The sequence below is a fragment of the Megascapheus bottae genome, chromosome 20 (assembly GCF_031878675.1).
Source record: "Megascapheus bottae isolate mThoBot1 chromosome 20, mThoBot2.hap1, whole genome shotgun sequence".
NCBI lineage: Eukaryota > Metazoa > Chordata > Mammalia > Rodentia > Geomyidae > Megascapheus > Megascapheus bottae.
Window position 1 is genome coordinate 11,066,870 of NC_143528.1, and position 15,556 is coordinate 11,082,425.

General features: G+C 41.6%; 1 protein-coding gene across 1 annotated transcript; it reads right to left on the minus strand.

Moving 5' to 3' along the window:
- Positions 1-370: 370 nt before the first annotated feature.
- Positions 371-14,312, minus strand: Leprotl1 (leptin receptor overlapping transcript like 1). Its single transcript, XM_090353968.1, has 4 exons — positions 14,235-14,312; positions 5,795-5,870; positions 4,446-4,632; positions 371-2,878 (listed from the first exon to the last, which is right to left on the minus strand). The coding sequence occupies exons 1-4, from the start codon at positions 14,248-14,250 to the stop codon at positions 2,762-2,764; spliced, it is 396 nt and encodes a 131-aa protein (XP_090210094.1). The 5' UTR covers positions 14,251-14,312; the 3' UTR covers positions 371-2,761.
- Positions 14,313-15,556: the final 1,244 nt, after the last annotated feature.

Sequence of the window (15,556 nt, forward strand, 5' to 3'; positions counted from 1 at the left end):
TCCCTGAGTTCTTCAGCTCAAGGCTAGTGCTGTACCATGGTGAGCCAAGTGCCACTTCTGGTTTTCTAGTGGTTAACTGGAGATGAGAGTTTCACAGACTTTAGTGCCTGGGCTGGCCTTTGAATCATGACACTCAGATCTCAGCCCCCTAAGTAGCTAGGATTACAGGTGTGAGCCACCAGGGCCTGGCAAGAATCATGAGGCTTCATTGTAATATTTGTCAACCTGATTTTACTTTTACTTCTTCAAATTTAAACAGTATAACTGATGCCACACGTGCCTCCTATCACATCATTAAAATAGCTAATGCACTTCAGGAAGTGAAGTGTGAAGTATAGTTTCACTTCAAAAACACTCACAAACTAAAATGGATATTTAAAATCTTTATTGTTTGCATCATCAAAAAGTTTTCCTTCTTTCCACAGAAAAATGGCAATGCTGTCAGTGCATATTTGATGGAAATTTCCTCTCTCAAGTAACTAGCTGAGAAACCTGAGCCACCACTGTCAAGCTAGCGTGCAAGGTCAAAGACAGGATGCTGCCAATTTGTTAGTACACAAGAAGAACACACAGCTGTTAGGAATCTATGGACAAATTCAGAATAGTAGCAGGGATTGACTTCTGTTTCTAGAGAAACAGAAAATGGAGGACCACAGACTACACCTCCTGAAATTAAAAAAAAAGAAAAAGAAAAAAGAATCCAGTAGATCATAGGCATAGTGCTCCAACTGTATCAGCTGCTGTCTAAATGATGCACACTCATACCTTCCATTGTAACTTTAGAGCTTTATTTTCCAGCAGGCCATTTTCAGCCTGATATGTAAATGGCATTTTTGTATACTACTTCCCACCTAGCAATAAAAGTAACAAGATTAGGGTCAGGCAAAATCAGCTCCATAAAAACAAAAACAAAAACAAACCAATCCTGTAGCTTTAGGCATCTTTAATAAAACAACTCCAAGCCGGGAGTTTGGCCTAGCGGTAGAATGTTTGCCTAGCATACACGAAGACCCAGGTTTGATTCCTTGGTACCACATACACAGAAAAAGCCGAAAGTGGTGCTGTGGCTCAAGTGGTAGAGCTCTAGCCTTGAGAAAACCCCAAGGACAGTGCCCAGACCCTGAGTTCAAGCCCTAGGACTGGCGAAAGAAAAAAAAAAAAGATGAACAACTCACATATTTGTTCCCATTTTCTTAAGAAATAAATCTTATACATAAGAAAGCTGTCATGATTACTGTTTTGACTGAAGGCAAAACAATTTTTATGCAAGTATACTGAATAAACATACAAATATCTTTAACAAAATACTGTCAGATTAACATGAATGTTTTCATAACCAGCTTCTAAAAAGGTACCAATAATCATGAGATGTGAATGATCCTGCCCAGTTATTGGGAATTTTTGGTCAGGTTTGCATATAAAGCTGCTCTACAGCTGGATTTGGCTACTTTGCATTAATTCATGATAAACACCTTTTTATAAGGAAACAGGATATATCATGATAAAACCCAAACCTAAACGATTCAGAGGTATATAGAAAACTTGTCTTAAATCCTAAATGACACATAACAGAACCTTAGAATAAGAACTATCCTTACCATGATCTAAACCTTAAATTGTGAAGGTATGAATTATCTGCCAGAATAACAAGTGGCCTGTTAATCATATGGAGGCCTTGCAAGGGAGGGGCACTCAATGTATGGCATGGCAATTACTTCCAGGTGAGTCAAACATTTCTATATATTATTAAACTATAGCTGATAAGATCCTTTACTTAATATATACAACATACAAAATAAGTTAGAAGGAGGAAGCAGAGGAAGATTTCTTGGTATACATGATGCAATATACAAAGCTCCCTCATTAGTAGCTGCTCCATATATGTCCATTTCCCTATGGCAAAATGTGAAAGGCTGACAGAAGATCCAAAGTTTCACTTATAAATACAAACAGCATCCAAACTAGGGAATTTCAACATTTCTTCACACTCTGTAACTCACGCTACTTTTGACTGTAATAAACATAAATAAAAACTATCTCAAAAAATCTGATTTTATACCATAGCCTTGAAGTTCAACATATTCTAATCATTAGGAAGAAAAGCACTCTTTTGTAGCAATTCCATAAATAAAATTTTCAATTCAGTAAACACCTGTCTTCTACTAAAACCAGCATCCTTTATGGAGGGTATGGGCATTAATACTTGGCCCCTCTGAGGTATAAATGCAGCTATATTTGCACTGAGTAGATAGTCCACAAAGTATGCTAATGCTCTGCATGTATGCATAAAATTGGGAGTGATATCATCCTGATTGGAAACTTATTTTTATATTTTTTATAATAATGGAGATTAAGTCTGAGAAAATACATACTTTAGCCCAGTTAGGCAGCCAGTAGAAATCTCAATTTCTAAACCAATTCAAATGGTTATGACATTCAGAAAATGTTTAACATTGCATATTGATTAAAAAAGGAGAGTGAGCAGGGGAAACATAAATATTTTAGATTCAGCAGGACACCACAAGAAGCATACAATAGGTAAGTGTGAAATCAATCAAGCTTTTCCAAAAGAGAAAATCCTTTTAATCCTTCAGCAAGTCTCTGTGAAAATAGTATGCATACAATAAAAGTGAGGAGGGAGCACCTAGAATACCCCCACAGGCTTGCTATACCAGTGGCGTTTCTGCCCCTTCTTACATGAGCATGATGGCTAGCGGAGGACAAGAAGTCCACATGACAATAGTTCAGTAATTCCTTTTTTTCACCACTGCTGCCAGCTGAAGTCATCATTACTTCCGAAGACCAAGAAAAAACCTAGTATAGTTGCAAAGATGACTGTGTTTCCTGTGAGAACAAGTGCACAAGCTCCCCACGCAATCTATGGAAATAAGATTAAAAAACAAAACAAAACAGACCGTGAAAAACAAAAGGGAAATGAAAAGCAAACCAAAGTTCTAGTTATATATGAATAGTGATCTAAAGCAAATATGGTTCATAATAATGTTTATGGTAATGAACAGGTAGTTTTATATTGCTGGGCTTTTTGCTTTGTTGTTTTACTTTTGGTTGCTTAAAAAAGGAGACAAGTTGGGCCGGGAGTTTGGCCTAGTGGTTAAAGTGCTTGCCTAGCATGCACGAAGACCCTGGTTCGATTCCTTGATACCACATATATAGAAAAAAGCTGGAAGTGGTGCTGAGGCTCAAGTGGTAGAACACTAGCCTTGAGAAAGTCCAAGGACAGTGCTCAGGCCCTGAGCTCAAGCCCAGGACTGGCAAAAAAAAAAAAAAAAAAAAAAAAAAGGGAGACCATAAGAGATAAATACTGCAGGATTGGCCAGAGTGAGAGACATACATATAGTGATCTTGGAGGCTCAAAGAGAAGCCAAGTCAGCTTTGTTGTGATTTGATTTTTTTTTAAAATTCTTATACAAAACTGATTTAACTTTTTTGGGGGGGCCAGTCCTGGAGCTTGAACTCGGGGCCTGAGCACTGTCCTAAGGCTTTCTCAAGGCTAGAGCTCTACCACTTGAGCCTCAGCACCACTTCCACTTTTTTCTATGTATGTAGTGCTGAGGAATTGAACCCGGGTCTTTGTGCATGCTAGTCAAGCACTCTACCACTAGGCCAAATTCCCAGCCCTGGTTTAACTCTTCACTCCTGCTTGAGGGCTATGGGTGGGAGACTGGGATTTTGAACCACTGATTGGATCCTTCTCAAACTTGTCCTTCCCTAGGATGGACAATTTTTTCTTTCTCTAGAGTCCCCCTTACCTATAGCCAACTTTCTCTTTTATTTCCTCTTTCCTCTCTTTTAAACCATGCATTATAACTTTGAAACAGACAAAAAAAAAGAAATAAATATTCAAAAAGCTTAACTTGTAGACTATGATGATACAGAATAGAATTTTACAACTTACTGCTTAGAAAGAAATTTCCTCTCTTATTGAACCTAAAAATCTCTCTAGAGAAGAGATAAAATTCGAAGTACCAGGGACGAAAACACACTAATGGACATTCTTTTAAAAGGGCAGAGGAGTGATGTGACTTCTCCAGAGATGGAGGTGTGAGTCTGGAGAAAGAACTATGTGGAGCCCAGAAGTTCTCCTCTTTCACACTTTCCAAATCTGCAGAAAAGTGAACACACCATTTCTGCACATCTTCGTACTTTCAGTTTCCCAGGGCAGGCTAATACCTGCCTAGCACAGTATGTTAATTCTGACAGGTGGGTAGGTAGTTAACCAGATAACTGTTATTGCAGACCAAAGCCAGGCTCTCCAATATTATTTTTATTACTTACCAAGAGCAAACAGAAAGCTGAGAGTTTAATCTCTACCTTTAAGATTCTGATATATCTCATCTCTTTTTTTGGTAACAAAAACAACTCTTAAGGAAACATTTAACACGGTCTAATATAAAAATCATTCATACAAAAATAGATTCACTCACCAAGTCTGCTCTGGCAAGTATAATAGGAAGTCCAAAAGCTGAGACAACAATTCCTGTTGTGAGAAATATGGCAAGTTCCTTACAAGCATTACTCATTGCATCTGTATCATCCACTAATCTTCTTGCTATGCAGTATGGAGTAGGTGAAAGGACATAAAAGAAGAGAACAAAGAGGGGCCAGTATTTGCTAGAAAGAGAAAGGTAAGTTAATGTACTTTTTGCTATCCATGTCAATTTCTACACATAAAAATATGCTTTTGTTTTTAAGGGACAAAAGACTATTGCAAGGCACAAAAACACTGCCAGTTGAAAAAACAAATACTAAACTAACAAATATCTATCTATCTATCTATCTATCTATCTATCTATCTATCTCTATATGTATGTTTTGTTGGTCATGGGACTTGAACCCTGAGTCTAGGTGCTAACCCCTGAGTCTGGGTGCTGTCCCTGAGCTCTTCAGCTCAAGGCTATGTCCCTACCCTGGAGCCACAGCCCCATTTCCCATTTTCTAGTGGTTAACTGGAGTAAGAGTCTCACGTTCTTTAGTACCTGGGCTGGCTTTGAACTGCGATCCTCAGATCTCAGCCTCCTGAGTAGCTAGGATTACAAGCGTGAGCCACTGAGCCTGAATAGTATTTTTTTCCCCTAATATTAAAAGGATCAAGTTGGAATTGAGACCTAATATTAACTTTATTTTTTTCCATTTAGAGAGAATGGGAATACTAACATAGTAACTTTTGTGTGTGTGTGTGTGTGTGTGATGGGGCTTGAACTGGGCCTGGAGCTGGTCCCTGAGCTCTTTAGCTCAAGGCTACCGACCTACCCCTACCCTGAACCAAACCCCACTTCCCAAGCCCCACTTCTCGTTTTCCAGGGGTTAATTGGAGATAAGAGTCTCAGGTCCTTTAGTGCCTGGGCTGGCTTTGAACCTTGATCCTCAGATCTCAGCTTCCTGAGTAGCAAGGATTACAGGCATGAGACACCACGCCCGGCTTACATTATTTTCTTTAGTCGACTGTGTTTTGGCTCTGCTTATGGTATTTTCTGTAAAAACACTGTTTTACATTTTTTTATATTAAGTTTTACCAGTAGGTGTTTAACACTGAACAGTGAAGCTGTGTTGCTATCTTGCCATTACAGACCTGACAGCAGTGAAGGCCCCAAATCTTTTTGTATCCAGGTGTTTTACTACCTTTACAAATGAATTTAAAGTAGTAATAAAAGAAACAGAATTCAGTTAGTGAATATTTTTTTGTATTACTTTTACAGTAAAGACACTATTTTCAAAGTTTTACAAGTAGAAAAATATATCCTTTAACACTCAAAAGGACAAAAACTTTACGTACTTGTATATTGGTAGGGCACATCCAAGCATCAAAAACATCAGCCCAATTGCTCCTCCAAAGGACAAACTAATTAAAGCTGAAAACCAAATGAAAAGTCCAACAGATATATCAATTAAAGTAAGTTAAGATTATTTTGCTAATATTATATGAATATTACATATAATCCCAGAAGTCACCTCCAAACCTAAACATATTAAAAGTAAATTGTCTTCACAGCAGCAGTTACATGGTTTCAGAATAAGTCTTCTTTGGCATCTTTAAGGCAAAATGAGAACGATTAGGCTCAGCCTCATCCCTAATCTGAAAATCAAAATCTAAAAAAAAATGTTCTGAAAATGTGAAATGCTCTGAAATCCGAAACCTTGACAGCAATGACTTGATGTCAGTGGACCATTCCATGCCATAAAACTGTTTCATGCACAACTTTTTTTTTTTTTTTTTTTTTTTTTTTTGCCAGTCCTGGGCTTGAGCTAAGGGTCTGAGCATTGTCCTTGGATTTTTCTCAAGGCTAGAACTCTACCACTTGAGCCTCAGTGCCACTTTGGCTTTTTTTTTTCTATGTATGTGGTACCCTAGGAACTGAACCCAGGTCTTCATGCATGCCAGGCAAGCACTCTACCACTAGGACAAACTCCCGCCCCTACAATTTTTTTTTTTTAAACACTGCTTAAGAGATTTACAATTGAGCAAAACCTAGATACATAATGCCATATCGTATGACACTAAATGAAAGGACCTCCAGGATATAGAAATAAAAGCCATATAATGAGTGATTGTTGTCCTTAATGTACTATGTTATTTCTCATCTCTTTTGCTGTCCCTTGGTTATCTCATATTGTTACAGTATTTTACCTTGTTATCTGATATACTGTATATATGCTTATTTGGTTATTTGAAGTCAGATAGGGAAGGGAGGAAAACAAGATGAGGGACGGGGGTGGGGAAGGGAAATGGGGACTAAGACATGAGAAAGGGTATCAATGTTTATGAAGTAATGCACTGTCTCTCTGGTGAATATAATGTAACCCTTCTATTAATTACAATAAAAAATATATGAAAAAAAAAACACTGCTTAAAATTACCTTTAGCGGGCCTGGAGTTTAGCCTAGCATGCATGAAGACCTGGGTTCAATTTCTCGGTACCACATACATAAAAAAAAAAAAAAACAAAAGTGGTGCTGAAGCTCAAGTGATAGAGCTCTAGCCTTGAGAAAGTCCAAGGACAGTGCTCAGACCCTGGGCTCAAGCCCAGAACTGGCAAAAATTAAAAAATAAAATAAATAAAAAATAAAATAAAATTACCTTTTGGCTATGTATATGCATAAAGTGTCTATGAGATATAACTGAACACTGTTTAGTTTTGTTCATATCCCTATCTCATTATGTATATGTAAATATTCTAAAATCTCAAAAAAATTAAAAATCTGAAGCACTTCTAGTCCCAAGCATTTCCAATAACAGACACTGCCTGCATTGAGTTTTTAGAGCTTTGACTTAACATGAAGACACCCCTATACGATCCAAAGATGCATTCCTTTTCTAATAAGTTTCCCAGTACATAGGATCAATGTCCTTCCAGGAATCAGCATTGTAACTACTTTACAGATGATTTTAGTTTCAAAAAGCATATGTGGAAAAACCCCTCTTTCTCCTGTTCACTAGACTTGCGGAACCTCAAGCTATGAGAAAACCTCTCCAATTAACTCCTCCCCCATCATCTTCATTTGCTGGTCCTAGGGCTTGAACTCAGGGCCTGGGCTCTGTCCCTGAGCCTCTTTGTGCTCAAGGCTAACCCTCTACCACTTGAGCCACAGTGCCACTTCCAGCCTTTTCTGTTTATGTGGAATTGAGGAATTGAACCCAGGGTTTCATGCATGCTAGGCAACCACTCTACTGTATTCTTAGCCCTTAACTCCTACTCAGAACACTCATAGTTTCACTGAGGTAGTAGTGCCTGAGTCCAAGAGTTTGAGGTTGGTCTGAGCAACAAAGCAAAACCTTGTCTCAGAACAAAATAGCCCAAACTGATATCCATTAGAAAACATGAAGAACTTTTGTACATTCTGTGATATTGTTATTTCATTGCAATATTATAAGTGCTCTGTGTAGGCTAAATAGTAAGTTACAAATACTCCTACCTACCAGCACACTTTAAAGTGCTTTCCCAATGGAGTAAAAATAGTTAATGTCCTAGGTTTAAGCAAAGAGATAAACGGTCACTTTATTTTCTATATAACCTATATATTCTGTAGCTCCCTTGCCAATGGTACTATCAACAACAGAAAAGTTAAAATGAAGTCTAGAAGGTCTAACTGTTGCCAAGACAAAAGATGACATATACAGACCAACATTAATAGCATAAGGGTTAAACTCTACTGATACAGACTTCAAAACAAAAAACATCAAAATGAAGACATCCACTGATACCTATGTTAGTTGGCACACTTAGTTTTTATTAATGGAGGTTATGTTAACCTTGAACACATGCACCTAGTTCTTAAAGTTAAGTCTATTTTCAGTGACCAGGGAGGAGGTGACAATAAAAGAAAACACTTCCTGGGGCTGGGAGTTTGACCTAGTGGTAGAGTGCTTGCTTAGCATGCACTAGACCTGGGTTTGATTCCTCAGTACCACGTAGAAAAAGTCAGAAGTGGTGGTGTGGCTCAAGTGGTAGAGCTAGCCTTGAGAAAGCCCAAGGACAGTGCTCAGGCCCTGAGTTCAAGCCCCAGGACTGGCAAAAGAAAAAAGAAGAAGCAGATGAAGCAGGAGGAGGAGGAAACACTTATTTGCAGCAAATATAAGCACATCAACCTTCCAAATGAATGCAATTATCTACTGTGAGGGAAATACTGAGTTAACCAGTACTTCAGATTCAAATAGGTTAGGATCTGGCTTTGCCTACCTTTCCTGATGCAGTGACAGGAGGCAGCTACCCTTGCTCTCCATACTTTCATTCTTTCCTTTCCCAGGCTCCTTTATCCACATGGCCTCTAATGTACGCGTTTGCCCCTTCTACCTCAGACACATTCACGCAGGAAATATTTATTGACACCAAATATATAGCAGGTCCTGGGGACATGGCAGTGATAGCACCAGCCCTTTACTCATGCAGCTGTGTCCTTACTCCACTCCTACAACTGAACTCCTCCATCTTTTCTCCAGCAAAGTTTCCCAAACCTCCAGACTAGACCAATTCCTTTTCTTTCTTTTACTTCTACCTCCCTTCTTCATCACTCCTCCCCCTTTTCAAATGTGTGACACAAGCTGTTCTATTAGGGTCAGTAACAAAGTAAGTTTTGTTTTGTTTTGTTGTGCTGGTCCAGGGGCTTGAACTCAGGGTCTGGGTGTTGTCCTTGAGCTTTTGTGTTTAAGGCCAGCTTCACTTCTAACTTTTTGGTGGTTAACTGGAGATTAGACTCTCATGATCTTTACAGTCCAGGCTGACTGTGAACCTCAATCCCCAGATCTCAGCCTACAAAGTGGCCAGGATTACAGGTATGAGCCACTTAAAGCTTTTGTTCTCATGGTATCTAGTGAGAAAATAAAATAATTTAGAAAATAAATGCAGGTGCCATTGGCTTACACCTACTCAGGAAGCTGAAAACTGCAAAAATGTCCTTGAGACCCCATTTTCCATTAACAAAATGCCAGGTTAGAGGTGTGGCTCAATTGGCAAAGCAGTAGTCGTAAGTGAAAAAGATGGCCAGGAGTTTGGCCTACTAGTAGAGTGCTCGCCTAGCATGAGTGAGACCGATGTCTGATTCCTTGGTGCCACATCTGCAGAAAAAGCTGGAAGTGGTGCTGTGGTTTAAGTGGTACAGCTCTAGCCTTGAGAAGCCCAACTCAGGCCCTGAGTCCAAGCCCCAGGACTGGCAAAAAAAAAAAAAAAAATGGTGAAAAAGGTAAGTGAATTTATAATCGGGAGTTCAAACCCTGGTATCCAGAGATAGGAGAGGTGGGGAGCAAGTAAATGAGAAAAACATCACCCCGGGTGAAGTACGGGAGCTCAAGTGTGGACACTGGCCTGGAAAGGCATCACTGATGAACTGACTCTGGGCAGAGATCTAGAGGAAGGATGGAAGTAAAACCAGGTGGCTCTCTGGAGCAGCATTCCAAGCAGAAGCCCTCTATTATATGTATCTGCTGTCTCAATTATCACAACTTTAATTTCCCACTGATTCCTATTTGTCTTTCCTTCTCAACTGTTTATGAGAGCAGGGAGCAAGTTTCTCTATTGTTGATGCTGGGGTCCTTGAACTACCATGTTCTAGTCTCTGCAGCTGCTAGCCAGTCCACACAATTTATCTCACTCTTCATTCTAACATCTATAAAATCAAAGAAGTAAATCTGAAAGGCAAGTAATTCTCAGAACATGTATTATTAAAAGACAATAAAAGTAACAAACTACCCCTACATTTTAGCAAACAATTAAGCTTACTACTACATAGTAACAACTTGTTTAAAGGGCACTCACTCTAGAAAGATAAAATAAATGTAGCAAAGCTCATATAGAAAAGCTAGCTTTCTCTACCAAGACACTTCGAGACATAGTTACTACATGTGTGCTCAGAGTAAGTAAATCATATTTTAAAGAATTATCTAGAGCTGGGAGAGGACCTAGACATCTGTAACGTAGTCCAAGGCCACATTCTGGGCTAACAAACCATTATCTGTGATCTCCTATGTAATTTTTTTCAACAGTCAGTAATTTCTGGGCCCAGAACAAATCTCAGTAAAAAGATCTTTATCTTCCCCAAAGGAATTACTGTTACCTTTGTACTGTGACACGAAATTTTGTAACATTGTGTTTCCCACTTCAAGAGCTGTCCTCTAGTTGCTGGTTTCTCACACCTGTAATCCTAGCTACTCAGGAGGCTGAGATATGAGGATCAAGGTTCAAAGCCAGCCCAGGTACAAAAGGATCTAACACTCTTATCTCCAGTTAACCTCTAGAGAACAGAAAGTGGGTCTTGGCTTCAGGGTGGGACAGTAGCCTTGAGCTGAAGAGCTCAGGGACAGCACCCAGGCAGAGTTCAAGTCCCATAACCCACCAAAAAACAAAAAACAAAAGCTGCCCTCTAAGAGGAGACTGAGTTTTTGTTTTTGTTTTTTTTTTTTTAATTTGCTAGTTCTGGGTTTGAGCTCAGGGCCTGAACATTGTCCTTGGGCTTTCTCAAGGCTAGAGCTCTACTACTTGTGCCTCGCACCACTTCCAGCTTTTTTCTATGTATGTGGTACTGAGGAATCAAACCCGGGTCTTCATGCATGCTAGGCAAGCACTCTACCACTAGGCCAAACTCCCAGCCCCTAGACTGAGATTTTAATTTAAGCCAAAAAATGTCCCCAAAAAAGTGTTTTTGTGTTGGGCGTGGAGTTTGGCCTAGTGGTAGAGTGCTTGCCTAGCATGCACAAAGACCCTGCCAGGCATGCACAAAGACCCGGGTTCAATTCCTTGGTACCATATACATAGGAAAAATAAGCCGGAAATGGTAATGTGGCTTAAGTGGTAGAGCTCTAGCCTTGAGAAAGCCCAAGGACAGTGTTCAGGCCCTGAGTTCAAGACCCAGGACTGGCAAAAAAAAGAAAAGAAAAGAAAAGAAAAGAAAAGAAAAAGTAAGTGTTTTTGTGGGTCCAGAAATGTGGCGTTGTGGTAGAGTGCTCCCCTAGCATGCATGAAGCCCTGGGTTTGATTCCTCAGTATCATATACACAGAAAAAGCCAGAAGTGGAGCTGTGGCTCAACTGGCAGAGAGCTAGCCTTGATGGAAAGAAAGAAAGAAAGAAAGAAAGAAAGAAAGAAAGAAAGAAAGAAAGAAAGAAAGAAAGAAAGCAAGCCAGCCCAAAAAGCCCAAGTACAGGGCCCAGGCTCTGAGTTCAAGCCCCAGAACTGGCAAAAAAAAAAAAAAAAAGAACTGTTTTTGTGGTATCTTGGCAAAGGGCAATTAGCCTTAGAACTTTGATGGTCCCTGAGAGGTAACTCTATGGTAGAGAATAGAATTTATATTCTTATCAAAAAAGAAAGTCTCAACTTTCTTGGATATACTCTTAAAATTATTTTAAGAGATAGGTGGGGGGAGTACAGTAATCCCAGTTCTCAGGAGGCTAAGGCAGGAGGATCACAAATTCAAGATTAGCTTGAATAACAAGACCTTGTCTCAACAAGAAAAATAAAAATTGATTATTAAAAACAGGGGGAAAACACAAAGGAGATAAGGTTCAGGTATCAAGCACCAATTTTAAACATAAGTTAAGACTTAGGTTACAACTACAGGGAATTTCAATAGTGAATGGAAATTATTAATGCATTTATATATGTTAGGGTTCAATTCTCTTTGAATGTAGATGCATAAAGTGAGGCCTTGGAACTGTTTGGGGAATCAAGACAATACTTCTGGGGTCATACTATTTATTTCACACCCATATTAAAGAGATGGTCACAATTTATTGTGATATCTCATTTCTGTCATAAAAGCCTATGAGATTAAATAAATCATTCAACAGTATTATCAAAATGTGTAAAGTTTCTTAGGTCTTATGAAATCAGCAAGTAAGCTATTGTCATAAATGACACATCAATAAGGTAAGACTTTACACTGAAATTAAGTGATGTAATATCTGGAAGACAAAACTTGCATGAGCTGGGCGAGGTGGCTCACATCTGTAATCCTAGCTACTCAGGAAGGAGGCAGAGAGCTGAGGATCAAGGTACAAAGCCAGCCCGAGCACTAAAGAACTTGAGGTTCTTTTCTCCAATTAATTACTAGAAAATGGGAAGTGGGACTAGGGCTAAGGGGTAGTGTAGTACCCTTGAGCTGAAGAGCTCAGGGACAACACGTAGGCCTAGGGGGTAGGGTGGAGTCCCTGAGCTGGAGAACTCAGGGACAGTGTGCAGGCCCAGAGTTCATGCCCCAAGACCCACAAAAAAAGAAAAAAAGAAAGAAAGCCTGGTTTCTACTCCCAAAGCTCATAGCTAGGGATGGAACAGCTCAATTATCCAGCAAAATTCTCTTGAGACTGGTTTTGTGATTAATAAAGAAATTGGAGGGGGGGGGCTAAGTTCTTCACCTCAGGAATTATGAAAAAATAAGCCTGTTACAAAGTAATTGGCAAGTGTCTAAGGAAATTTGCAGTGGTGTCTAATTACAGCAATTCTCCTTAATAAACAGATGACATGATCAACAATTCTAAACTTACTGAAATCTTACCAGAAACCAAAAATGAAAGTAATTTTTACCTTTTTACCAGATTAATATTTACTTAAGATTTGGAGAAATAAATTTACAAATCTATTCTCTTGAGAAAAAAATTAATGAGGATGAACTGAGAAAGACAATATCCTAAAAAAAAAAATGGCTGCATTTCACAACTTCCTTTCACATAAAGACTTAAGGGGTTTATTATAGCTCTAAGAGAGAAGTGAAAGTATTCTCATTGCTCAAATGCCAAAGGTTTTTTATATGGGAAATGAAACGTTTTCAGACACTGAAAATAAACAAGAAAAATGTGACCCTGGGAAAGAGTCTCAACTAAAGTTGTCCTTAGAGGGGGTGGGGTGGGGACATATACAGAAAACCACCACTAACAATCTCTTCATTTGGTGCTGGCCTGCTCCTTCTAAGAGAAAGAGGTCCAGAAATTGATGTCGTTTGGCCCTTCACAAGTAAACAAATGACTGTGTCTAATCACGCTGACAACGAAGTTACTGGACAGTTGGAACGAATGCAATATTCCCTCTTTCTAAAGAACACAGGAGTAAAGGAACAATTTTCAACAATAAAAAAATAAAATCAAAACCTTTATGTCAAGGAGGAAAAAAAAAAAGCAGCAGCACAGTGTGCAATTGTGGAGAAGGCAAGACCACCGAGGGGTCACTTCGGGGGTCTACGTCTGGGGGAGTGCAAGGTGCACTCGGTTTCACGTAGGGAGCACGAGGTGTCCGGGGCTGTGGCTCGGCTGGTTTCGGGAAGGACCGGGCATCCAGCACCCGAAGATCACCCTCGAGTCGGGGAACGACACGGATTTCCCGTAGCTGCGTACCCGGCGGCCTCGTCCTCCTCCCCACCCCACTCGGGCCCGGCTCCATCGACGACGCCAACTCCTGAGGAAAGGAGGCAGGCGGCCCACGCCGCCGCGGGCCCCTCACACGCCGCCGGCCACTCGGGGTTCCGTCCCGGGGGCTCCGGCGGGGATGTGGGATGGTCGAGCTGCAGCCGCGAGTGTGTGTGTGTGGGTGTGTGGGGGGGAAGCCGCGATCCCCGGGGCGACGCGCCCACCTTTGGATCGGGGTCGGGTCGGGGTCGGGGTCGGCCCGCCCGGCGCAGGGACCCCGCGCGCGGCGGGCCCGGGAAGGAAGGAGGCGGCGTGCGCAGCCCACGAGAGACCCTCCGCCTCTCCTCCCGGGGCAGCCATCAGCCCTCCAGTACCCCGCGCTCCAGGCCCACCTTTGATGCCGGCCATGGCGATGACGTCGCTCCAGCCTCCACGACCCAGGCGGCGGCGGGGGCGGCGGCGGCGGCGGCGGCCGGGAGACTAGAGACGCGCGGCGGCGTCGTCTAGACATCACCCGGAAGTGCGCGACGCAGGACTTCCGGAGGCCGCTCGCGCGGGGACGTGAGGAGTGCGCGGCCGCCTCAGCGCGTCGCCGCCCGCCCCGGCTTCCCGTCTGCGATCCGGGCACCCAATGTCCTTGGGCGTCCGGGACGGGCCGGGTCCCCCCATCCTCCGCCCCGAACCTCCCGGGTCCTCCGCGAAGGGCGCGCAGGTCGCCCCGAAGGCGGGAGCGGCGCCTCGGTAGTGGAGGAGCGAGGTGGGGCTGGGGGTGGGGGGTGCCCCGCGCCCCGACTCCGGGCCTCCTGCAGCGAACCGGGATTCGAGCAGCCAGGGAAGGGTGGATTTAATACAAACGCAGCTCCTTGGCCGTCGTGAGCCTCCCTCTGTTCTTGGTACTGAAAACGGATGGAAAAAGCAGGACATTTCTGCTTTTCCTCTTCCATCTCAAAGCAACAGGTATTCCTTGAAAAGCTAACATGAACTTCTGTAAAAACAAAATGAAAAGTTTTTCGTCGCGAACATTTCCATTTAGCTGGTCAAAAGGAAGGCTTATCACTGGAAGCGTCATCAGTTGGAATTTGCAGAAACTAAAACAACTTTTACCAATCCCACTTCCTGGAGGTGTGTGTTTTCAACTCAGGGCCTGGCTTAATTCTCTGGAGCTCTGCCACTTGAGACAGTAATACACCCCAGCTTTATACTGGTTAATTTGAGGTAGTCTTATAAATTTTTCAGCCAGGGCAAACTTTGAACTGCAAACGTTCAGGTCTCAGCTCCCTGAGTAGCAGAAAAGAGGCATAACCCACTGGCACCTAGCTATTTTCTATGAGTTTTCCTCATATGTTTTATCTTCCACTATTTCCTGCCTCTAAAAGTCCTAACCCTTCTTCCTTTGACCACTTTTCACAATGTATCACCCTTAGTTAAATGGATAGATTCAACCAGGCCTAACTGCTTCTTTGTATTTTCCTTACTGTTCTGAGGGATTGTATCTGAATGTGGAATGACTCTTTTTCCCTGTCAGTTTGACATTGGTCCACTTAATTTGCAGGACTAAGTTATGGAATCTAAGGCAGAGGAAGCTTTTCTCTTTTCCTATGCTAGGAAAAAACTTCACTTCAAAAGTTCAGTGATGGGGAATTCAAAAAGTCAAAGGCTGGAAGTGTGGCCTAGCCGTAGAGTGCTTTACCTAGCATGCACAAAGCCCTGGGAT

Bases quoted from the DNA above. Each gene is read 5' to 3' on its own strand.
- Leprotl1 (XM_090353968.1), bottom strand. The intron at 4,633-5,794 runs GTACGTAAAGTT...TTCTCTTTCTAG, and splicing joins TGTGCCCTACCAATATACAA to CAAATACTGGCCCCTCTTTG. The intron at 2,879-4,445 runs GTGAGTGAATCT...TTATTTCCATAG, and splicing joins TACTTGCCAGAGCAGACTTG to ATTGCGTGGGGAGCTTGTGC.